At 39.2% G+C, this 24,975-nt stretch overlaps 1 protein-coding gene across 3 annotated transcripts in view; it reads right to left on the bottom strand.

Annotated features, from left to right (window-relative positions):
• Positions 1 to 855: 855 nt before the first annotated feature.
• Positions 856 to 24,975, bottom strand: part of RAB28 (RAB28, member RAS oncogene family) — an 87,664-nt gene continuing 63,544 nt past the window's right edge. The window contains exons 5-8 of one of the 3 annotated variants that reach the window (XM_044418213.1): positions 18,240 to 18,343; positions 8,285 to 8,362; positions 4,060 to 4,160; positions 856 to 1,932 (exon numbers count right to left, since the gene is read on the bottom strand). In XM_044418213.1, coding sequence (XP_044274148.1) covers positions 4,065 to 4,160; positions 8,285 to 8,362; positions 18,240 to 18,343 — 278 coding nt within the window. In that variant the 3' untranslated portion in view covers positions 856 to 1,932; positions 4,060 to 4,064. Of the gene's footprint in view, positions 1,933 to 4,059; positions 4,161 to 8,284; positions 8,363 to 18,239; positions 18,344 to 24,975 lie in introns of those variants that run through there. The other 2 variants (XM_044418214.1, XM_044418215.1) reach the window with 2 other exon arrangements.

Here is a 24,975-nt window from a genome sequence, read left to right on the forward strand (position 1 = left end):
TGCAAAGCGGATTGGAGTCTGTGAAGCTGACCTTTGGAACACCTACGTTTGGCCTCTGAATGATGGTTGCTCCTCTTAAGATTTAACATCAAGGTATATAAGCACTTCAAACATTAGAATCTTTCAGAATTATAACATGTATTCATAAAAGCCCTAATATGAATGCAAATGAAGCCAATATATTTGTATTTCTAGGAGTAACAAAACTACCACAGAAGTCAATTTTGTCCCTTACATTAGAAAGTGGCTCTTTGGATGGGTGGATTTATTTCTTTTCTAGTGTATTACTTTATTCCACAGTTTATTAGAAAAGGGGAAAGGAAAAAAATGGTTCCTAATAACACAGAAATCATTGCTAAGTAGCACAGGCAACCCATTTCTGCCTGTGTTGGTTTATACTTTTCTCAAGCCAAAGGGGGGAGGGGGGAGGTAGGGAAGAAAAAGGGCTATCATTTTTTTTAGAATGCTTCCATTAAGTAGCCTAAAACATTGCCTCATCTTTGACAAATATAATCATACATCTAGAAATTGCTCTTCGTTTTTTTCCAAGATGGAAATCAAATACCACCCAGAATCCCATCAAGATGATTGCACGTATGTTTATACTCTATTTAAGGCTCTGCTCCAGACAATACAAATGAGGAGTTCATATATTTTACTTTGCCTCTGCTCTCAACACACTTTGCTATACTTATTGTTTGTTCCAAGGACAAATACATCCAATGATTAAGAAAGCGCAATATTGCAGTAATATGAAAGAATTGTGCTTTTCCTCAATAGTAGACAGGATGATATTAAGCTGTTTCAGGAAACAGATCCTATGCCATAACAGACTAAATAAAGCATCCAGACACATAAAATGTAGTAATTCTTTATTCATTTCAGACGTATATCAACCATGAAAAAGAATTCTAACCAGTAGCTAGACAAAACAAACCTGAATTGGTAGCCTCTTAGGCTTGGACTCTGGTGAGCCTCTGAGAACAAACATATTTGAATAAACAGGTCATTTCAACAGCTGTTCTATGGGCTCTTAAGAGAAGCTTTAGCTATCTGGGAAGCAGGTTTTACAAAATGTTTGCATGGTCAAAGAATTTGCAGGTAGTGGTATGTATGTTCGCAGAACTGGTATGTTACGCTGGGTTACAGCATTATTTCATGGAGAAAGCTTGTTATCATATGTATTAATAGTTGTGTAAGTGCAACATGTTTAATCTGAAAATAATGTACTTGCCTCTGACAAGATTTTGTTTCAGTCATCACCATATTAATAAAACTATAGGTAGCACAAGGGCCTTTCTGCTTTGAGGAGGACTTGATGCACTGTTTGATGTACCAGTAAACAAAACTGAATCTAAATGACAGGCCAATTTGTTGCTTATCATTAACACACTAGGATAAAACTGACAATTTCCTGTAGTTATTCTAATGAGAGGAAGGGCAAAATGGAGAATAAGCAAGCATGAAAATAGAGACATTTTCACTTGAGTTTTATTTTAAACACCACTTTTTAACCTGTACAATGTATACATTTTGCATTCCCACTCAGATATTCTGATAATGCATGTAAAAGTACATTTGTGTGTATACTCCTTTGCTGAAATATAATTCATAAGAATATAGATATATGTGATAATTTTTCAAAGTGTGTGGTCCCAATGTTTGAATCTTGGCTAGCCAAAAAACTGCCTGCTGCTTCTGAACACACAAATGGGTAGTAAGTTTTTGAAACTTCTAAATGCACTACAGTAATGTTCAATGTTAAAACAACATTCCTGGCAACCCCTATGACTGTGCAAAGGGCTGCCAAAGGAGATCAATACAAAAAAGAAAAAAGGTTCACTGAATTGTACACATTGAGCTTCTAGGAGAGTTAACTGTTCTCGTCACGGGATCCTGGCTATAGTTTACAATATCCGCCTTCACTACACTCTGTCAAGAGAGAGAGGGAAAGAAAAGAAAAACAGCAGAGGTTACAGCAGAGAATCCGAACGAAACACTGTTCCAAAGTGCTAGTAAAACATCTCACATGTTGATGACTGGGCTGTGAAATATGGAGCATTAAAAAGAGCTAGTCAGAATGAATATATAGTATAGTCCTCTTTTTGAAGAAATCATGCATGAAGGTTTGGTACTGCAAGGAATCAAATTGCACAATTTTATGAATAGTAAATGATTATGAAAGCATTTACCAGTTCAAATTTAAATATTGATTTCTTCTTTTCAAATAAGGGGGGGACAGATTCTAGCTTGTAAGACTTTCTGCCAGGTTTTGTATGTGCTGGCACTACTCTGGATGTTTGTGAGGACCCCCAAAACCTTAACTTTTGAGCAGCATAGGACAACTTCATCCAGCAACACAAAAACCCCTCTATGTTGTCGGGTTTTTTTAATTTTTCCTTCTCACACATTTGCAGCTGTTTTGAATCTATTCCCTTTTTCTTCACTGCAACACAGTGAAGCAGGGATCACAGTGACACAGTGGTACCACATCGTCAGAGCTGCCCAGGTAATAACATCCTCCATCACTTTACACTTTGAAGAGTCCCCAGTTGCCAGGTGATGCTTTGTGCCTTGCCATATGCTACTGGCAGCCAGTGCTAAACCAATCTAAATGCTAACAGTTGTGCACAGCTAGTCAGGCCAGAATGTGACTAATGATGCACTTCCAGATGTACATTCCTATTCATATTTCTCTGCAATGACTATGTGTTCCTTCTCTCTGGTATCTGGCTCCTTGTACTCTACTTTTATCACTAAAAAGTGTGAAAAATGAGACTGGGGAGGTTCAGAAAGTAGCAAACATGTTTGCAGGAGGCCCACATTACTGTACCAGGCATTTCAAAGGACAGTATGGTGTGCTATTTTATCAGAACAGCCTTTTTAACTGAAGTTTGCCAGTTGGAAACAGACTAAGAGTGTCAATGGATACTTTATATGAAAAAGTTCTGAAGGGCAGTCTGAACAGTTGAAGCTGGAGTATTTGATCCATCTTCAGTGACCATAAGCTAGTTTCAATGACTAAAAAAGAATGCTTCCTTTTGAAAACCCTCAGAGAATCACTGAAATTCAGTTCAGAGAATTACACAATCTTCCAGAAGAGCCTATAGATACCAAGGCATTTATTATATTGCATTGCATATGAATCCCACCATTTTTCCTCTTATGAAAAACCCAAATCTATTTACATTGTCATCCTCCACTCTGCTGAATGCTCCCAACAACCACCCTGTGAGGAAAGTTAGACAGAGCGTGAGTGACTGCCCAAAGTCATCCAATGAGTGGGGACTACAGCCCAGATCTCTCAGGTTTCTGGGCCAACACTCACCACCATGCTGAACTAGCTCAATCCTATGCATAAGAAAAAGTCCTTATACCGGCTGGGTATAGGCATATGCTGAGTGCTATAGGACCTTTTTCTGTATAAACAAACATAGGCTTACATTTTAAAGACACAAATCATTCTGACAGCTCAGTCCTATCATCTTCAACTGCTTGACACAGGCAGCTGAAGGTAGCACCTGTTTGTTATACAACTCGTAAGTGATGCAAAGTGGTTTGACGTTTAGAAGGTATGGACTAAACTACTCTTTGTAGCATGAAAGGGCTCTCCCTCCACTGCAAATGAAGTAATATCAGTGACTTACTGCTGTCTGAAAGCATAATACCTTCCTTCTGCAATTACACACCATAATTTTCCAACTAAGGACTTAAGCAGGCAACAAGCTTCTCACATGCAGTGAGACTTCTGGGTCTCTCCTTCTGCAAGTGATTCCTCCATGCCACCTGTGAAGTCATCTCTGAAACTCAGCAAAACTTTCAATCTAGCACAGAAAATTCTAGCTATGGAAAATTACAAATCCCCCACTAAGCCCTATTGAAATCAATGGGCCATTGACTAATTTAGGCTCCAATTAACTCCACCTAATATTCTCTGGTTTTGTGCTAAGAACATTACATTACTTCATCCTTGCAAGTATACAAATATCTCACTAACTATTTCATATGAATTAAATAGTAACAGTTTTGTAAATGCACTGAACCTTTTTACTGTACTACCTGAACTACTGCACTGAACAGACTTTACTCTGATAGTTGGCAGTGCTGTGCTGTTGATTTTCTTCTTCGGGATACTTCACTAGTTCTGCCCTGACAACATGCTGCAGCCATATGTCAGACAGTGGACAGAGCAAGGAGGCAAATGAAAAAAACAAAGAAAAAGACATAGATCAACTCTCAGGAAAGCAGAAATGATGATACAAATAAACAGGAACAACAAACAAAAGCCATTACAAGCCAGACACCATGCAGACTGATTAGCATGCCCATTTAGCAGATATGTATGCTATTATTGCTTTAAAGCATAAGAAGAATCTCCTTTGAGAACCTTCTCCAACATTCATAGCAAAGAGTTGGCTAGGCAAACCTCACACCACAGGACAGGTCTCCTTCACCAGTGTAGAATGCCAGGTGTACATTTATTCATTTTATTATTTATTTTTTACAAGCATTTATATCCCATCCTTCCGCGGAAGTGCTCAGGACGGCTTACATAATATAAAATTCTAAAATACAATATTAAAACTACAATTATCAAAACATTTAAAATTGAACATATGAACTAAGAAAAAAAAGGAAACTAAAATAGAAAGTGCGACTGTGAAACAAATAGAAACAGAAAATCTTAAAATATCTAAAACCCTTAATTGTTAAAATGGGGGTTAAACAAAAACGTCTTTACCTGGCGCCAGAAGGACTATAATATCAGTGCCAGGCAGATCTCTCTGGGAAGCACATTTCATAGTCTGGGCGCCACTGCGGAGAAGGTTCTCCTCCAGGTAGACACCCTCCGCACTTCCTTCAAGGAGGGTTCCCAGAGCAAGGCCTTCCCCACCCATCTTAAGGGGCATGGGGGCATATAGGGAAGGAGGCGATCCTTCAGGTATTCTGGACCTAAGCTGTTTAGGGTTTTATAGGTTAATACCAGCACTTGAATTGCACCTGGACTTCCACTGGGAGCCAGTGCAGCTGATAGAAGACTTGGCGTTATATGAGAATAATGACCAGCCCCCAACAGCAATCTGGAAGCTCTATTTTGCACCAGTTGACATATCTGGGCTGTTTTCAAGGGCAGCCCCACGTAGAGTGTGTTACAATAATCCAATCGGGAAGTTACCAGGGCATGTATCACAGTTGCCGGACAGTGCTCGTCCAGGTAAGGACGCAGCTGATGGATCACCCAAAGCTGGAGGACATGAGAATCAACTCAGCAGTAGTACCTCTGAGCATGCAAGTACACATGCAAGGACATGCATTTTGGCTATAGTTTTCAGGAATGCATTGGATGCATTTCAGTGTTCTTAAGCACGTGTATCTCAAGAACAAAATTAACTAACAAGGCTCAAACAAATTAAAGCAACCAATAAAAATTAATTCATATTAAAGTTTTAGGAAGGGAGGCAAGTGGGAAACTTCACAAGTGGATTGTGCTTGGCTTCGCTTTCTAATTTTTATCTCATGGCTATATAATAGGTACATGATTCTGTGTTTCAAGTGTAAGTGTTCCTCATTTCAGAAGAGAAAAATATGCCTAAATATAATTGCCAACATGAAGGAATTTAAGTCTACTCTGTGAATCAGTTTAGCAGACAGACTTTGTAAGGCTGAATTACTGTAGCTCCACATTATTGTAGCTCCATATTATATGCCTGAAAAGTCAAAACGTTTTCCTGAGCCATTTAGGGGCATGAAAATTTATTGTTTCCTTAACCTTTATTTAAGAAGACTTTTTTAGAAGTAGATCTAATGGCCCTACAGAACATTTGCTATGTAAATGTGTTTAGGAATGCTACCTAATCCTTTCTGTCCTCTGATATACTGTGTATTCAATTTACACTCATGTGTCCATTTTAAGGTGCTTCAGACAAATTTAAACATTTCTCCATTCATGCACAATTAGCTATAATCTAATTCAAAATATATTAATGGGCAGAATAAGGCATAACTGTACACAAACTGCAGTAAAGGGATGACTGGTGGGTGCTTAACCCCCAGTGATTTCTAATTGTTCCACTGAAACCAGTGTGACTTTTGTTACCTATTTTTGTTGAATCATGTCCAAGCTGTTTTTAAAGCTGAAACACAGATTAGTATAGATCACCTGATTGTATAAATATTTCTTGTTGAAGATAGCATCTCTCTATATTAAACAAGAACTGTTAATAGAAGTAAATGGAAAGGAGTCCAAATTTATGAGCTGCTGATGTTCTGTGCTTGACTTTTGACTCATCAACATTATATTATCTTAACAGGCAGATAAGTGGTATGATTCACTGGCCTCCAAGACTCATGGCATTAGGTGAAAAGCTCAATTCCATGACAATGTTAACAGAAAAGTTGTGTTATCTGTTCTTAAACAGTGTTATCTGACCTCACATGACTTAATTTCTGTGCAGGATGTTCCCTGCTAGAGTTAAGAGAGAATTCTTAGACTTCGTAAGAAATTAATTGTTCCTCAAAATGCTGGTTCTAATCCTACCTTGTATACAATAACTAGACCAGTGACCCCTGTTTAAGTTATTGCATGGCACAAGACTAAAACAGTTTGAACTTTGAGAAAGGTAACCTCAATTAACAGAGAAAAACATGAACCTTTTTGGTACAATGCACATGCACAGCTATCTTGAGAGTTGCACAAAGAAGTCCTCCAAAGTTTCAGCTTCTGTTTCTTAGTAGATTCTGGGATCATCTGATCTGATAAACAAGTCTACTTGATTGAGGGCAAGTAAATTTAAATGCAAGTTAACAAACAGCACACCCATTTTCCTGTTGTTTTAATGTATTAATTGTATGTCCTATGTGAGCCTGAAATTGTTAGTTTGTTGCTTCTTATTGTTATTGTTTAAGAATGTTATATTCTTTGTATGTCATTGATTTTATATTACATTATTATATTTAATTTTTAGTGTGTGCATCACTGTAAACTGCCCAAAGAGCTTAGTGATTTGGTAGTACAGAACTGTAATAAATGGAATGAAATGAAATCCAAGCTCCCTGCAGGAGGATGATACAGAATTTTTAAAATATATACATAGATAAATTATAGAAATAAGTCAAATTCTGACGGATTCTGAAGAGAGAAAATAAGCAATTCCTGTCTTCTGTAGCAGCTTTAACTCTACATAGTCAAAGAATAGTTAGACAGGCATCTCTCAATCAGCTTCCCCATATACTGCATAGAAACCCACTTTTGCACTGAAGGAAGTTTCAAAAGCTATTTTTAGCAAGGCATGGCGGGAGGCCTGCCAAAAAAGTGGGAACATTCCAAAATTCCACTGGGTACCCAAACTTTGGCCAGGTAGATCTTTAGAGTAAAGTAGCCCTTTACAGAACTCTGTTGGATCAGATGAAAGATCCACCTAGCCCAGCATCCTCTTTTCCCCAGTAGTCAAGCAGATGACATGAAGGTAACAGCCTTCTTCTAATACTGCTCCCAGCAACTTGTACTGGAGTTCAGCCATACTGAATAGTAGCTATTGACAGACATCTTCATGAATATGTCTAAGGCTCTTTTGAAGGCCATCTAGGCTAAAAGCCAATTACCTGCTGTGTGAAGTTCTTCCTTTGTCTGCTGATTTTACTGAATGATCTGGAGACAATTCAACTGTGTCTTTAGCCCTATTCAGTTATTGTCCTTGTGGTGTAGAAGCAACGCATGAAGAAAGGGAGTCCCAACACATTCTACATGTGGAGGAAGAATGTCTGAAGAGAAGTGCCTCCTCTAGCAGTGGAAGCTATCCATGTAATTAATAACTCTGGCAGATCAGGGTTCTTAATCTCTTGGAAAACTCCTAAGGACACAGGAGGTCTTCTTCATCAAGCTGCCCACAGACATACAGCAAGCCACATGTGACAAGTGAGGGAGCAGGGCTGGCACATTCTGCCTCCTCAGATATTGAAACAACATGCTTAGAGAATGTCTGAACAGTAACTTGTTACAATCGATATCTAAACTTGGTGAATGTAAGCAATCCCAAACAAATGTTATTCATGTCCAAAAAACTTAAGAGATACTGCTGAAATTTGGACATTCATAAGGCATTTTTGACATAGAGATAATTAAAAAATGAGATTCTTCAACTGCAGGGTGAGGTGTTACGTGGTACTGTCAGAGTTTAGAAATAAGTATACAAATTGCAGAAACTTGAAGTAAAATATATTATTAATTCACACTTTTCAAAGAAAATATGTCAGCTAGTAAAAGAAATGTAGTCAGGAATATCACCTGCGATTGCTCTATTTCCGCTTTGTTTAATTTGACGTCAAGGAGGTCAGCCGCAATTCTTTGAAAACACAGGAAGACCTATAAAAAAGGAAAGGCTTAAGTGATTAGAAACAGACATCCTAAAGTTACTTCAAATAGAGCAAAAACATCTCCTGAACTATAAACAAAGATATATTAAAAATACAAACGGTGCAAGAGATTTTTAAATACTCTTTTGGTACATGACATGCCAGCAATTCTAGCAATATTCTCTTACATAATAATAAAGTTATCTTAGTATAAGCAGTAGATCGAATTATAAGCTGGTATCTCAGACTTCAAACCATCTGGGTCAAAAATAAATTTTGTACAGAACTCCCTAGTCTCATATGATGTCTAGAATAATTTGACATATTAATTAGCAGCAGTTTTAAAAAGCAATGTTTTTATAGATCAGCAGGGAAAGCAGGTTTCAGCAAGTCAGGACAATAGGATTCAACTTAGAACACTGGCAGATCAATCACTAAAGTACTTATGTCAGACTGCTTGCATTCAGTCTCATTGTAATGCCGCTGACAGTCAAAACTGCTTACTATGCTGCCGTAAATGAATACAGAAAGGAAAAAAATTGTTATGGGAGTGAAAGGTAAACTAGATAAAGACCTTCAAATAAAAACACCCAACAGTTGTTAATGTGAAGAAAACAGTTATTTGGCGTTGTTGCTCCCCATGAAAAATTTCAGTCTGAAGTCCATTAGGCAGCATTTCAGCAGAAGAATGTGAAACATGGTAGTTCTTTGAGAAGATAATGTAAAGGGTTCTTCTGCATCAGCCTTTATTTATTCAGTAATCATTCAACTTTATGTACCACTTCCTACACAGGTATCAAAGCAGTGAACATAAAACACAATGGAAACAAAACAACACTAAACAGAGTTGCATACTTACATGTTTGTATGTATATGGTTTTTATACTGTATTTTAAGACTATATTGATAATTATTATTACATTTATATCCCACCTTTCTTCTGTTGCAAGAAACCCAAGACAACATACAAGGTTTTCCTCTCCATTTTATCCTCACTACAACAAACCTGTGCAGTAGATTCAGCTGAGATTGTTTGACTGGCCCAAAGTCACACAGTGAACCTTACAGACAAGTGGAGACTAAAACCCAGATCTCTTGAGACCCAAGCCAACACTTTAGCATTGATGGAAATCCCTGTAAATCGCCCAAAAAGCCTCAGCTACTGGGTGCTATAGGAATGTAATCAACGAAATGGAACAACACAATACAAAATTAATCAGCAGTAAAGCTGCACATGCTACTGTGCACTACAAATCATACCTGGCTGAGTCATACTTAGGGAAACCCTCCGTAAGGAACCCCCAAACATGAGCATGGTGGGGCCTCTCTAATGTCAAGTGGTCAAACATTCCAAAGAGTAGGTGCTCCAGCACTAAATGTCCTACTGCAAGCGAACTTCAGGAGCAAACTTCACTCTTAGAGGTACTCCCTCTGGTAACTGCAGAGATTTGGATAGGCATGTATAGGGGAAAGTGCTAAGGTAACCCATGACTGAGTTAATTAAGGTTTTATAGGTTAACAATACACTCTTTAAATTTGTTCAACACCTCAGACTTGGCCCAGCAGCTTACTGACAGTCAGTGCAACTGTTTTAGCAAGGACATCATTTACTGTCCAAAAGACATCCTGGTCCGCAACCTTCCTGTTGCATTCTGTCCAAAGTAGCCCCACACAGAGTGCATTACAATAATCCAGTCTTGAGAATACTAGGGCCTCTACTACCAGTACTAAGGTATCAACTAAACTTTAGCTGTGGGTTTGTTGCAACTGTTTCTTTTGAGGGTCTGGAGGTTAGCATAAATCCAGTGCACAACATAAACATAACATAAATCCAGTGCAACAATGAACTAAGTAATACAGTTAACATCATGAAAAAGCATTTCGCTCTCTGAAAAGGGACCAGAAAAGAGAAGAGAGGTAACAAATGTATTCAGATAATAAGGCTTATTTTTGCATATGAGTTTCAGGAGTCTCATTTTTCATCCTGATTAATTATTTTAATCCTAGAGGTATAAGGATATAGGTGATGCATTTGCAATCAAAATGTTTGAGGCCTTGCTTACAGGTCTATCTCTTGCTGAAGATGTATGCCACAGACCACAATCCTAATTCTCCTCAGTGTTGGCCCTAGTCATTCTGTTGCCTGAGGCCAAGGACATGATACCACCCCTTCCCATTCTATTCTCTGCCAGCCAGACTTGCAGTTGAATCTTACTTCAGTAGTGGCTCTGAGAGAGAGTGTACAACTACACTGGAGGCGGCAGGTAGCTCACAGTGGTCAGGACAGGTTAAGTAGCATATGCAGCTCTAACCTGCAACAGAGGAGAACAGCTAGGAAGCACAGGGGAAACATCTAGGAGAATGTTTTAATGTGGATTTTGGATTTCATTTCTGGTTTTATTGCACAATTCCTGGAGAGCTACTAGATACAGATACTAATATATCTTAGAACTAACCAAGTACATGACATCCTAACTCCTCTTGGATTGCTATCCAGGGAGAGGGCTACAGCAGGATTGTTCTTTATGCAATTAATAGTGATAGCTAAATTGAGGAAAAGAAATAAGTATGCATTATTCAGATTTTAATTTATTTTACTTGTCTCCCACATTGTTAAAACTTAATTAAAACAAATTTATTGAGTCTGGAATCCAGTGTACAAACTCATGGGACCTATTTGCAAAATACTCATCTCAAGAAGAATAAACTTTCATAGGACTTCCCTGTTAATTTGGTTAAACAGGAAAAGTTACTAGAGAAGCAATTGTTGGGAATGAAGGCAACAATTGTTCCTGCCGCATGTTTCAGGGCCAGGGTGACACCAACTCTGGATGAGCTTGGTGAAAGCTGAGAAGGGTGGCCTAAAGACATAGAGATGGCAGAGAAGGCAGAGCTTATCTCAAGGGCACTATCTCTGGGTTTTCAGGCAGACCTTGGGAACCAGCAGTCGGGAAGTGCCAGGAGGAGACATAGGAGCCAGAGGAATATGGTCTAATCCTTGACCCCATGATATGAGAGAAGGGCTAGCCAACTAGAGGGCATACATAGGATAGAAGGCTTGCTTGTCTCCAGATAGGCTCTCCCAGAGAAGTAGGGTCCATGGTTTTGCAAAAGGAAGGTTCTTGGAAATAGTTTCTAGTTCAGGTTCAAGCAACTGCTCTATGAATGCTCAGAGACTCTTTCTTTTCTGACTACAGTTTGCTGGATGTACACTCGAAATAAAGAGCTTTTGCCAAAGAACACCCTGCAGTGTGAAGGAGAGAAGGGAGAACCTAGCTCCCAACAAAAACCACCACTGAAATCAGGAAAAGCTTTTGTAGCTCAAATTTACATAGGATTATGCTAGTAATGGGTAATTTGCAGAATTAAAGACAGAGTACAGATGATCAAAATAAACAAGATTCATACAATAGAAGATTAGAGAGTAAAATGGTGGTGGAGGCTGGGCAGCTCCAAGCACTCAGTCCAGTTTTAGGCCTGGTTTTGGGACTGACTTGGTTGCCCTCTGGGATGAACACTGCCAAGTGAAAGACATAGAAACACAGAAACAGAGCGAGTCAGAAGGGGCCTCCCAGGCCATCTAGTCTGACCTCCGGCACCAGCCAGCTCCGCTCACGACATGCCCACCATGTGCACATCCAGCCTATCCTTAAACACCCGCATCAATGGGGCCTCAACGACCTCTCATGGAAGTCCATTCCAAGACCGGGGGACTGCATCCCTGTTGGTTCTCCTGGACTCAGCAGATTTTGATACCATAAATGATGGTATCCTTCTGCATACGCTGGTTAGGTTGGGAACTGGAGGCACTGCTTTGCAATGGTTCTGCTCCCACCTGGCCAGCCAATTCCAGAAGGTGTCACTGGAAGGTGGTAGCTCGGCCCCAAGGTCACTACATCATGGAGTGCCACAGGGCTCTATTCTATCCTGTTCGACATCTATGTGAACCCACTGGGAGAGGTCATTAGAGGTTTGGGCTGAAGTGCCATCGATTCCAGTTGATTTATCAATGGTGTCCCTATCTGGACAGGCAGAACCTACCAATGGTAATCCATGTGCTGGTAACCTCACTTTTAGACTAATGCAATGTGTTCTGTGTGTGGCTGCCCTTGAAAATGATCCAGAAACTTCAGTACAGAATAGGGCAGCTCATCTATTGACGAGGACAAGTAGAAGCAAACATACCAACCCAGTTCTGTATCACTGGCTACCAGTTTGAAGGCTCGGCTTGCTTTAAGGTGCTTATACTAATGTATAAAGCCCTAAACAGCTTAGGGCCTGGATATCTAAAGGAGCATCTTCTTCCATATACACCTACCCAAACCCTTCAATCACCTATGGAGGCCCTTCTCCATGAGCCACCCTGAAGGAAGTACATAAAGAGGGTAGCTATGAGGGGAAAGGGATCCCCAGCTGTGCCGCCCTGCTTATGGAATCTGCTCCCCAGAGATATATGCCTGGTGACAATGCTATATATGTTCTGACACCAGGTTAAAACCTTTCTTTTATTTTCCCACCATTTATATTGTTGATTTTCTAGTTTGGTACATGTGGAATAGTTGTTATTTATTTATGGCACTGTACTGTGTTGTTGTTGTATATGTCTGCAAAAAATATTGTACAGGGATGTTTTATTGCAGGCAAATTTGTTTTAAATTGTTTTAACTGTTGGATTTTGTATATTTTAGTTACGTTATGTAAACCGTTTTGAGAGCATTATGCTAATCAAATGATATATAAATGCTTTAACAGACAGACAGACATTATGAAAATACAGTAGTTCTGAACACTATCCATACATGAAGAAAATGACCCTATGATCCCTAAACAACATCTGAGGGCCCATGGGTACATTCAAGGCTGGAGACAACATTCCAATCTCAAAGCTGGGGACTAGAATGCTGATGGTCGTCCCCCCAGCCCGACAGCGGGAGTGGAAACAACTGTACTTGCTGTTCTTCAAGAAGTGCAAGCTTGGAGAAGTGTTAGAATGGGCATTTCGGGGAACTCAGGCGACTGAGTATGAGGTAGCCTGATGCTGCTGCAGCCTCCTTCCCTCTCCCCTCTAAACTACCCCAGCTAAGTGGCCAAAAAGGTCTAGCAAAAATATAGAGCAAGAGGAACATGGAGAAGGCAGTATCATGGAATATGCTAATTAATGACAAACTGATAACAGAAATAAAAATTAAAAAGGATTAATGAAAGCAAATAAATATATGGAAATTTGGGAAGATTTTGTGAAAGCAGTACTGATAGAAGGTAAAGGTTGCAAACCTAATCAAGATTATATGAATTTCAGGAGGGAATATGGATATAACTGAAGTATATTATATATTATTAATTGCTATAATATGGGAATTAAGTGGAGGTAGTATTGGTCTCCGGGGTGGTGGGAGCACTTTATTATTTACTTTTCTAATTATTAATTGAGTTTTTGTATGTAATATTACTATTGTTGTATTGTGTTGTATTTATGGGTTTTTTCCTTCTGTATCAGCAGCCTATCTCCGCTCTGTCCCAGAATCTGCTGAGCAACATCTTTCAGCCCTCATGCCACCACTGGAACACTCTGCAGATTTTTGAGACGTTCATGGAGCTCAATAGACACTGTAACTCAGGGCTCATGTGCCAACCCATTTGGTCCTCACCTGCTGCCTGCTGTTACTTCTTCCCTGGGGTCAAACCTCAGGTGCTGGCCTAGAGTTTCCTATTTGCTTGCACCTCCTTGCCACACTTACAAAGCTTCCCAATCTGAAAGCAGCTATATTTAGATATCATGCGAGCAGCATGAGCCAATTCTATTCAAGTAGTAGCCCAGCCTTCCATCTGGGACCACATCCAAGAGTCTTCAGATTACATATTCAACTGCAATACTTGCAGTTACATATTCAAATCCTGCTTTTATTTATTTAAAATATAAATATTAAAATATTTGTGAGCCACCTTTTAGGGGAAAAACACTTCTGAGGTAGTTTCCAACATATAAATATACAAAATATATAAGCCATTGTGGTGTGTTGTCAAAGTACTGAATTAGGTCTCAGGAGATCGGGCTTCTAAGCCCACTCAGCAGTGAAGTTCACTGGGTGACTTTGCATCAGTCAGCCTATCCTACCTCCCAGGGTTGTAGCTGTGAGAAGGAGAAACTTGTAAGCTGCCTTGGGTCCCTTGTAAGAGAAAGAGGGGCAAGTTATTAATGCAGTGTAATGATGAGAATAACATATAAGATGCTGGTCTATAAATGTCAGCAAGATGTTAAGATGGCCCTTCAGGTAACTAGGATCCAAACTATTTCATGGTTTCATCAGTATTTTGAACTGGGCTGGAAATGCACCAGCACCAGTTGAAGTTTCCAGACCATATTTAAAGACAGCCCCATATAGAGTGCATTGCATTAGCTGAACTTGGATGTCACTGGCTCCTGTACCTCAACAGCCTGCTCTGCTGGACTCCTCTCTCCTCCACCACAGGGCCATCTATCATTAACATTCCTGTTGACATCCCTGTGGGCAGAATTCCAGGACAGAGAGGAAGAGAATCCAGCCAAAGATGCTTAATGAAGTGCCACACTATACATACATTAAACCTATGCTTAAAAGGACGGCACTAGCTGACTATATCTTGCAAAACTATGCTCAAAGTTTTGTTTTTGCCATCCAAAGCCCTAAACAATTTGGGACTGGAATATCTAGCTGACCATCTTCCAATATTCAATCCCCATGATCTTCCAAGTTTCCATGACCAGCAGAGTATTGGCAAGCATGTTAAGAGGACCTTCTTAGTAGTGGTACTCACTGCCTGGAAGTGCTGTTCAAGAGCTTGTAATACATGAAGCTCTTGAAGACATATTTGTTTATCCAGGTTTTCCCTGACTTCAAATGGATTATGATACCACTCCATTTTATGACTGTTTTTTCTGAATTTCAAAAATTTCCCAAAATTGCAGTAAGTGGGGTTTTTTGCACAGCTCAGCTACTTTGGGAATGCTAAGCACATTCCAGGCTGCATAAGCATCATCGGGACCGTCGTTTGTCTAACACTAACTCTAACCTAGAACTTAACCTTAATCCTATTTTTGGGCCAACATGGCCATGCCAGGAAAGTGATTTTACAAAATGCTAGCAGGTGGGTATTTTTTTTGCATAGCTCAGCTTCTTTGCCAATTCTCAGCACTTCTCAGGCCACATAAATATCGTAAGTACTGCCATTTTTCTAACTCTAACCCCAACCTGAACCTTAACCCTAACCCTATTTTAGGACCAAAATGGCCATGCCAGGAAGCGGATTTTGCAAAATGACAGTAGCTGGGTATCTTTCTGCACATTCCAGAAAGCGTAAGCATCATCAGTACTGTCGTTTTTCTAACCCTAACCTGGAACATAACCTTAACCCTATTTTTAGGCCAACATGATCATGCCTGGAAACAGCCTGAGAAATCACATACTCCAGATGCATTTCTAATTCAGTGGTATACAATGCCAGTAGGTGAGGATTTTTCAGTTCAGCTCACATTCTGTGCCCATGCTAAACACAATCCAGGCCTCATAAGAATCATTGCGACCAGCATTTTTCTAACGTTAACCTTAACCTAGACCTTAACCCTAACCTTCTTTTCATGCTGACTTGCCATGCCTGGAATACATTTCCAAAAGTAGCAGTAAGAGTGGATTTTTCTGCACAGGTCACCTTCTTTGGCCACACTAAGCACATCCCAGGCTGCATTAGCATCATTGGTACTGTTGTTTTTCTAACCCTAACCCTAACCTGGACCTTAACCCGAACATTCTTTTTATGCCGAATTGCCATTCCTGGAATACATTTCCCAAAATGCCAGTAGGTAGATATTTTTCTGCACAGTCAACTTCTTTGGCCATGCTAAGCACATTCCAGGCTGCTTAAACATCACTGGGACCGTTGTTTTTCTAACCCTAACCCTAACCTTAGCCATGCCAATTGTCTTAGATTAGCTATTGATTTTGTTGCTTATAAGGCTGATAAAACATTGCTTCTTTGCCAAAAAGCCCTTTGACACAATTCACTGGAAATTTATCTTTGCTGCATTGACAATAGATTTTTCCAGTCAGATGAATGGAAGTTAAACAAAGTTATTTTTCCCAAGTTTAAATGTTATTTATCATGATAATTTTAGTAAATTCATTACTCAGAAGTCTGGTTTATTAAACCAAGAACAGGAGTTGTGGCTATGTGGGTCCTCCTCTGTCTTCTATGCTCTCTTCAGTACCAGGTTCAGCTTTTCCAGTTTATGCTATACTACAGTTTTCAACTGTATCAGAACCAAAAGAATGTGGTTTAGTCTTGGATTATATCGTAGGATACGAAATTAGGATCAGGTAGATAACACTTTCATTGATTTATTTATTTACATTTTATACTGCCCCATAGCCCACAGGGCTCTCTAATGCTCATTATAATGAGGCCCTGCTCATGAGTAGTTGAACACTGAGTAGGGGCTCTGGAAGTTCTGGTTATCTACACCTTCAATCAGAACTCACTGTTAGAAATAATGCTTTTCTTTTAGCTCCAGTTTCATGCATGCCTGCCTTACCTTGTGATTGAACCTCTGTGCCACCAACCTCCAGGCTCATTTGTCTCTATGCTTTGAAAGGTATTCTTGTTTAACTGCTCTCGTGTATTTGGACCTCAGCTGTAACTCAGACTTTTCTTCTGGAAACTACATACTTACCTAGTAATATCCTCTGCCCACTGCCTGCATCTTGATTATTTCTGCCTTAAACTGATTCTACACTGGACTAATACAACTGTGCTTGACTGTTTGCCTGCTTAATGCTCTGCCTGTTGGATCTGCCTCTTGATTTGCCTAATACAAAGTCTGGCTCAAACAGAGCAGAGCACCCAGACTGTGAAACTGCTCCATTAGAACAGGTTGAATATGCCATCTCCCCAAAAATTGAACAAGCAACCAATAGTAATTTTGTCTTATCCAGTTATGCTTCATGTTATCAGTCTACATCTAGCCCATTTCTGAGGCCAGGAAGCAATGTAGCATAAGCACTGATTGCCTGAATCAGATGTAAAGGAGCAAAAGAGTTGGGTCTCATCAGTGTACTGATAACACCACACTCCAAATTCCCAAATGCGTGCATTCAATGGCTTTATGCAAATGCTGAAAATCACAGGAGAGAACAAGACCTCATAACAGAAATGCCACAAGGCCTAGCAGTATTTCCTAACTGTTCAGATCAGAAGAAAATCACCCAAGCCCACCCCAAACATTGTTATTTCTTAAGAGCTACATCCTGAAATGTATTGTATCAAATGATCAAAACTGAATGCATAGTCCATTGTCACCAGCAAAATTCTGTATACACGTATCTTGAATGTAGAAGAATCCAGCAATTAAAAACTGATTAATGAGAATTTGGGGTGGAATTCTTTTTGATTAATAGGTAATACATGTTAGAAGAAGACCGGAAAAAAACAAACAGATGTTTTTTCAGAAAATATAGGGTTTATTAAGTTTCAGCACTTACTGGATAGGCATAGAGGTTTTAAAAGAAGATCTGGAAAGAGTATTCTGAATGTAATCTTTCACTTATGACTAATAAAATGAAGAAAACAATTACATAATCTCTATCTGTTGGAAACCAACCTTTCTTTAATAAAAGAAATCTAAAGATGTCAAAACTGAAGAGGATATGTTTTTCAACACCACGATCTCACCAAACAACTTGTCTATATTGTGTTGAGGAACAAAAATGCCATAACATTTAAACACCTGTGATAAATAATTTAAGTTCACAAAGTGATACCAATAGTTAAAGTGCTTTTGACTCAGCTTTAGAGACAGGAAAAATGCCTTTGAGAATGCAGTTGTAACAGAGCTTAACTTGATTCAAATTACTTACAGAATCACCCGTCTTGGCTGATACAAAATGGCTGCTAGAATGATTTTCCTGGCAAAATCGAAGGTGTTTATCGACTTTTACTGCCCGCAGATGCTCCAAATCAACTAAAAGAGTTCAGTGGAAAGAAAAGAAAAATCAGTACAATGCTTGTTTAGATGCATTCTAATAATACTTTTTCTTTTTCCACTGTTCATCAATGATAGGTTACACCAAAACATTTGTTGAATCACACTTTTTCTCTTTTCTTTGGAAAAGAGTAGGCCAAAAACACAAGAAAAAGACTGACACAGAAGGAAGCCAGATTCAGATGAAATAACATCCCTACAATTGTATGCCCAGCATATATTTCCCTAGTCTGGTCTGACAAGCTGACCCTGTCAAAAGCCCTCTTTTAGATACTAGAATTCTGCCCACTGGCTTTGTTATCATTCCACAGCATAGGTGTTTGTTGTTTAATTTACAATTAAGTAGACCTACAATCTAGTCTTTTTAGGATGTTCAGGGTTTCAAAAAGTGTTCTCTATTTTCAGCCTCTTTGTTTTTGCAGTTTCCTTTCTATAAACAAAACATGCCTAGAAAAAAATGTCTCAAAATGTGCATTAGAATAATTTTATGGGATACTTCAAAAGCCAGCAGTTTAAGCTAAAACCTCCAGCAAACTTAAAGTATACCCAAGGAATGCTTGTTTATGCTGATAAGAAGTTCATAGGCCAAACTACTGTTATATAAATCAAAGATCAATAGGCCAAGCACTGTTAGGTAGATGTAATTGTTCTGAATTGCTTCAGGGAAAATTAAGTATTGAATTACTTAATTTATAGCTGAAACCTGAAATCCATCATTATGCAGATTCAAACCTCTTGGGGAAAACATTCAGTCCAGCAAAGGCTTTCAATGTACAACATTTTCATTTCCTGAGGCAGTTTTGTCTGGGGTGGCAAAGTTACCCAAATATGACTAACGCTAGGCTTAAAATTGATATATGATGAAGGCTAGAGTAAAAGAGAAGTAAAAAGATGTACATACATATAGTCAAAAGTTTTAAAGTGGGACTTATGCTGAAGGTTTATGTTAAGGAGTGAAAAACCCAAACATTGTGGTATTAGACTACTGATGCATTATTTTGATTTGATAATTATGATTAATATCCAAATAGCACACAAATAAATCCTATTCATCAAACCATTTTGGATTTGTGCTTCTTAAATGGAATAAAACAGACTTCTTTTTGAACCAAAGAGACTTTTCAAAGCTGTTTGTGACTTTATTTATTTATGTACTTACTTACTTACCAAAAGCTTTTCTAACCTGTCCACCACTAGCATCTCGGGATGGTTTATAATAAAAATATGGCATGATGCTTACTCTTCAAAGAAATTAAAGGTTCAATACATAATGAACACTTGGTGTTCTTGTTGAGGAATTTTAAGGTTTGTTACAAATATTTAAACATTTTTATAAGGAGTGATGCAGTAAGCTTGAACGTCTAATTTGAAGTAAAGCAACCAGTATAACCTTCCCAATTTGGAAAAGTAGTTCCACTGACTGTTGAAGAAACTTTAAAGCTCCAGCCACACTTTCTGGGACTTCATTTTTATTTCCAAGAAATTAAATGTGCAGATTTCCCCTTTTGTGCGGAAGTTTCCCTTTTCATTTTTAATTATAAAATAAAAACACTTATTTATCTAAATATTATTGAATACTGAATGTTATTAATAGTAGGGGGTAGGATTTTCATAAAATCATAGTAGACTTAGAAGGGGACAGAAGGCCATCAGGCCCAACTCCCTGCTATCGCAGGACAAAGTTACACCATCCAATTCAGATGACTGTCCAGACACATTTTGAATATCTCTAATGAGAGAGCCCACAACTTCCCAGGTAATAGGTTCCACTGTCATGCTACTCTGACAAGTAAGGAAATTTCTCCCATTGTCTGGTCAAAATCTGGTTTCTTTTAAACTTAAGTCCATTATTCCATGTCCTGCACTATGGAATGAATAAGAAGAGATCTTGTCCTTCCTGTTTGTGATAGCCTTTCAGGTACTTGCCAAGTGCTATCATATCACTCCTCAGTCTTCTCTTCTTAGGGCTGAACATGTCTAGTTCTCTCAATCTTTCCTCACAGGCCTTTTCCTCCAGTCCCTGAACCATCCTTGTTGACTTCCTCTACACCCTTTCCCTAGCTTTTCTGCATCTTTTTAAAACTTCGGTGCCCAAAACTGGATACAGGACTCCAGGTGAGGTCTGATTAGTGCCAAGTATAGGGGAACCAGTATTTCACAGTCTTTGGAAGAGATACTTCTGTTAATGCAGCCCAAAATAGCATTTGCCCTTTTTGCAGCTATATCACATTGCTGGTTCATATTTAGCTTAAGACCTACAAAAACCCCAAGATCCTTCATATCCACTGTATTGAGCCAAGTATTCCCCATTTTGCAGCAATGCTTCTGGTTTGAAGGACTTGGCATTTGTCTCTACTGAGTACCAGCCATGGAACTCTATTTTGAATTCAAAGATGTTCTAAATGGCTCTTATATTTCCTCAATGTGTACTTATTACACATTGTCTTGCTTATCTACACAATGCAATGGATAGTGACTCCATGTACCATTTTCTCAATCAAGGCTTTTCTTCACTTTTCCAAAATTTCACATGCATTATTTTTGCTACCAGTATCATATGGAAAAGGAGTACTTCTTCACCTTCAATGTGAATAAAAACACATAGACACCTAAAGAAAGATTAAAGCCATTGCCACTGAACAATTCCATCATTAACCATCTCACACTTGATAATATTTCTAGCAGCCATATAAAACATTATCATATACTTTAATAACTTTTTAAGCTACCTTCGCTCACCATGAATATTGGGGCAAATCTTAATGCCCTGAACATCAGAATTTACCTTTTTTCCCCCTCCTTTTTCTTGAAAGCAGGAAAAAGGTAAGGAGTGAACATAATGTCCTGTGGCCAATTAGAGCACTCAATCAGCACAAGCCGGCTTGCAGGAGGTCCAAAGAAAGAGCCTTTCCTTTCCCAGGACCACTTGCTTCCTCTATACTGTAAATTCTTCCCCTCTTTCCCTTTTGTGTCTGGGACAAATTTCTTAGCTATATTTCTTATAGCTGTATTTCTTAGCTATACAAATTTCTTAGCAAATTCCCCAGATTTTGCATCAGATCTCCACTATTTTTCTGCCCTTGTGAAGTTACTGCCTCAAGATGTTTTGAGGCAGGGGTAAATGTGGAACCAGTTTTTTCCTTGGTCCAGTTACATGTATTGAGGCTGTTACTGCAGGTGTGAGAACTAAGGGGCTAGCTAGAAGCCCCAGATAAAATGAGGAGGGATCTAAAGGACATGAGAGGTGGAATCATACAGGTATTCCAAAAGCTGTGCAACCACAAAGGATAGCAAGGGTGAAAGATGCAGGAGCCCCCTGGCTAATGTAGATAAGCAAAGGTCACAGGTGTGTAAGGGCACAGGATATAAAAGCAAAGAGATAAGGGGGTCAAGATCTTGACTATTCTAAAAAAAACACCTCTTTTATATTTAGAGGGTTCCTAAGAATGGTACATATTTCTACTGATTCCACAGTCTGTGCCAAACACAAATTAGTCATTTCAGCAAAGGTATGTACCCAACCCCTGCAAAAAAAGTTGTATCTGACAATTACTAGCACAAACATACAAATATAATATTTATAAATCTATACTTCACAATTTGATATTATAAAATCTAAATGCATACCAAATATTTTCATTATATACTATGATATGCCCTCTGGGGATATAGAGAGGTTTTTAAATACTACCACAACCCACACTACATGGAACTCAAATCTTGTATGGGTTTTATTGTGCACATTCCAGTCTCTTCAAATCTAATCCTAAAGTAACTGGAAGCTATATTGAACAGTTTCTCTTTTTATTGCATTACAGTCCCCATAAGGGTGTTGATTTAATGCTGTCAAACTATAAGGCAAGTACATTCACAAGGATTTAAGGACAACCAAGTTCTTTATGTCAACACAAGAAAAAAAAGCCTTCAAGTTATTTCCTGAGGAAGGGACCCAGCTGACTTGTGAAAACTTGTAAATTTGCAAATCTAGTAAGTCTGAATAATAGTGTCATTTGATTATCAACTGGAAAAATGCCACATAAAATGCTTTATTTAAAAATGATACTGGAGGTATTTAATTTGTAGGCTCTGGAGAGTTGGTCTGAGAGATTTTGGTTTATATGGCATACCTTGGTTAGTGCTAGGCTTTCAGACATTTTGGGTTTAGTAACAAAGAGACTTAAATACTAATAATCAAAGGGCTGGCCTAGGAATGTGCAAAAATTATACCAGAGCTGGCCTTGTCTCAATCTTGTATTTATGGGTCATTTTACCCTGTGGTCTGATTTCCAGATGGTGACACAGCTTCAAACTGACTGGTAAGCCCATTCTGCTCACCACTTCTGAGACCAGTATCTTGAGAAATAATTATGACATTTGAGTGCTCATTTAGAAGCTAGCTTTCTGGGTTTTTCTTCATGGGAATGATGGGCAAGAGGTAGATGGCATGTTTTTTGAGAGTAGGAAGGTATGGGCATGATTATGCCAAGCACAATGCATAAGAACATGGTTGTTGTCGTTAGATGTGAAGTCGTGTCCGACCCATCGCGACCCCATGGACAACATTACTCCAGGCCTTTCTGTCTTCCACCACCCCCCGGAGTCCACTTAAGCTCACACCAACTGCTTAAGTGACTCCATCTAGCCACCTCATCCTCTGCTGTCCCCTTCTCCTTTTGCTGTCAATCATTCCCGGCATCAGGGACTTCTCCAATGAGTCGTTCCTTCTCATTAGGTGGCCAAAGTATTTGAATTTCATCTTCAGGATCTGGTCTTCTAAAGAGCAGTCAGGGTTGATCTCCTCTAGGACTGACCAGTTTGATTGCCTTGCGGTCCAAGGGACTCGCAAGAGTCTCCTTCAGCACCACAATTCAAAGGCCTCAATTCTTCGACACTCAGCCTTCCTTATGGTCCAACTTTCACAGCCATACATTGCTACTGGGAAAACCATAGCCTTGACTATACGCACTTTTGTTGGCAGGGTGATGACTCTGCTTTTTAGTATGCTGTCTAGATTTGCCATAGCTTTCTTCCCCAGGAGCAAGCGTCTTTTAATTTCTTGGCTGCAGTCCCCATCTGTGGTGATCTTGGAGCCCAGGAAAATAAAATCTGTCACTATCTCCATTTCTTCCCCATCTATTCACCAGGAAGTGAGAGGACCGGATGCCATGATCTTAGTTTTCTTAATGTTGAGTTTCAAGCCAACTTTTGCGCTCTCATCTTTCACCCTCATCAAGAGGCTTTTTAGTTCCTCTTCATTTTCTGCCATTAGAGTGGTATCATCTGCATATCTGAGGTTGCTGATATTTCTCCCAGCAATCTTAATTCCAACTGCTGATTCATCTAGCCCCGCCTTTCTCATGATGTGCTCTGCATATAAGTTAAATAGGCAGGGCGACAGTATACAGCCTTGCCAAACTCCTTTCTCAATTTCGAACCAATCAGTGGTTCTGTGTCCAGTTCTCACTATAGCTTCTTGACCCGCATATAGGTGTCTCAAGAGGCAAATAAGATAGTTTGGTACTCCCATCTCTTTAAGAACTTGCCACAATTGGTTGTGATCCACACAATCAAAGGCTTTAGCATAGTCAATGAAGCAGAAGCAGATGTTTTTCTGGAACTCCCTAGCTTTCTCCATGATCTAGTGTATGTTGGCAATTTGATCTCTAGTTCCTCTCCCTCTTCGAAATCCTGCCTGTACTTCTAGTAGTTCTTGGTCCACATACTGCTGGAGCCTAGCTTGTAGGATTTTGAGCATAATTTTGCTAGCATGTGAAATGAGTGCAATGGTGCGGTAGTTTGAACATTCTTTGGCATTGCCCTTCTTTGGGATCAGAATGTAAACTGACCTTTTCCAATCCTGTGGCCACTGTTGAGTTTTCCAAGTTTGCTGGCATATTGAGTGTAGCACTTTTACTGCATTGTCTTTTAAGATTTTGAATAGCTCAGCTGGAATACTGTCGCCTCCACTAGCTCTGTTGTTGCTCAAACTTCCTAAGGCCCATTTGACTTCACATTCCAGGACGTCTGGCTCGAGGTCAGTGACCACCCCATCGTGGTTATCAGGGATGTTAAGCTCTTTCTTGTATAGTTCCTCTGTGTAATCTTGCCACCTCTTCTTAATCTCTTCTGCCTCTGTTAGGTCCCTGCCAGTCTGGTCCTTTATCATGCCCATCTTTGCATGAAACGTTCCCTCCATATCTCCAATTTTCTTGAATAGATCTCTGGTCCTCCCTAGTCTATTGTTTTCTTCATTTCTTTGCACTGTTCATTTAAGGTGGCATTCTTATCACTTCTAGCTATTCTCTGGAATTCTACATTCAATTGGGTATATCATTCCTTTTCTCTCTTGCCTTCCATTCTTTCCTCAGCTATTTGTAAAGCTTCCTCAGACAGCCATTTTGCTCTCTTGCATTTCTTTTTCTTTGGGATGGTTTTAGTTGCTACCTCTTGTACAATGTTGCGAACCTCCGTCCATAGTTCTTCAGGCACTCTGTCTATCAGATCTAATTCCTTAAATCTATTTGTCACCTCTACTGTATATTCATCAGTGACATGATTTAGGTCATACCTGAGTGGCCTAGTGCTTTTCCCTACTTTCTTCAATTTAGGCT

The sequence above is a fragment of the Varanus komodoensis genome, unplaced genomic scaffold (genome assembly GCF_004798865.1).
Source record: "Varanus komodoensis strain SLA01 unplaced genomic scaffold, ASM479886v1 scaffold9, whole genome shotgun sequence".
In the NCBI taxonomy this organism is placed as follows: Eukaryota; Metazoa; Chordata; class Lepidosauria; order Squamata; family Varanidae; genus Varanus; species Varanus komodoensis.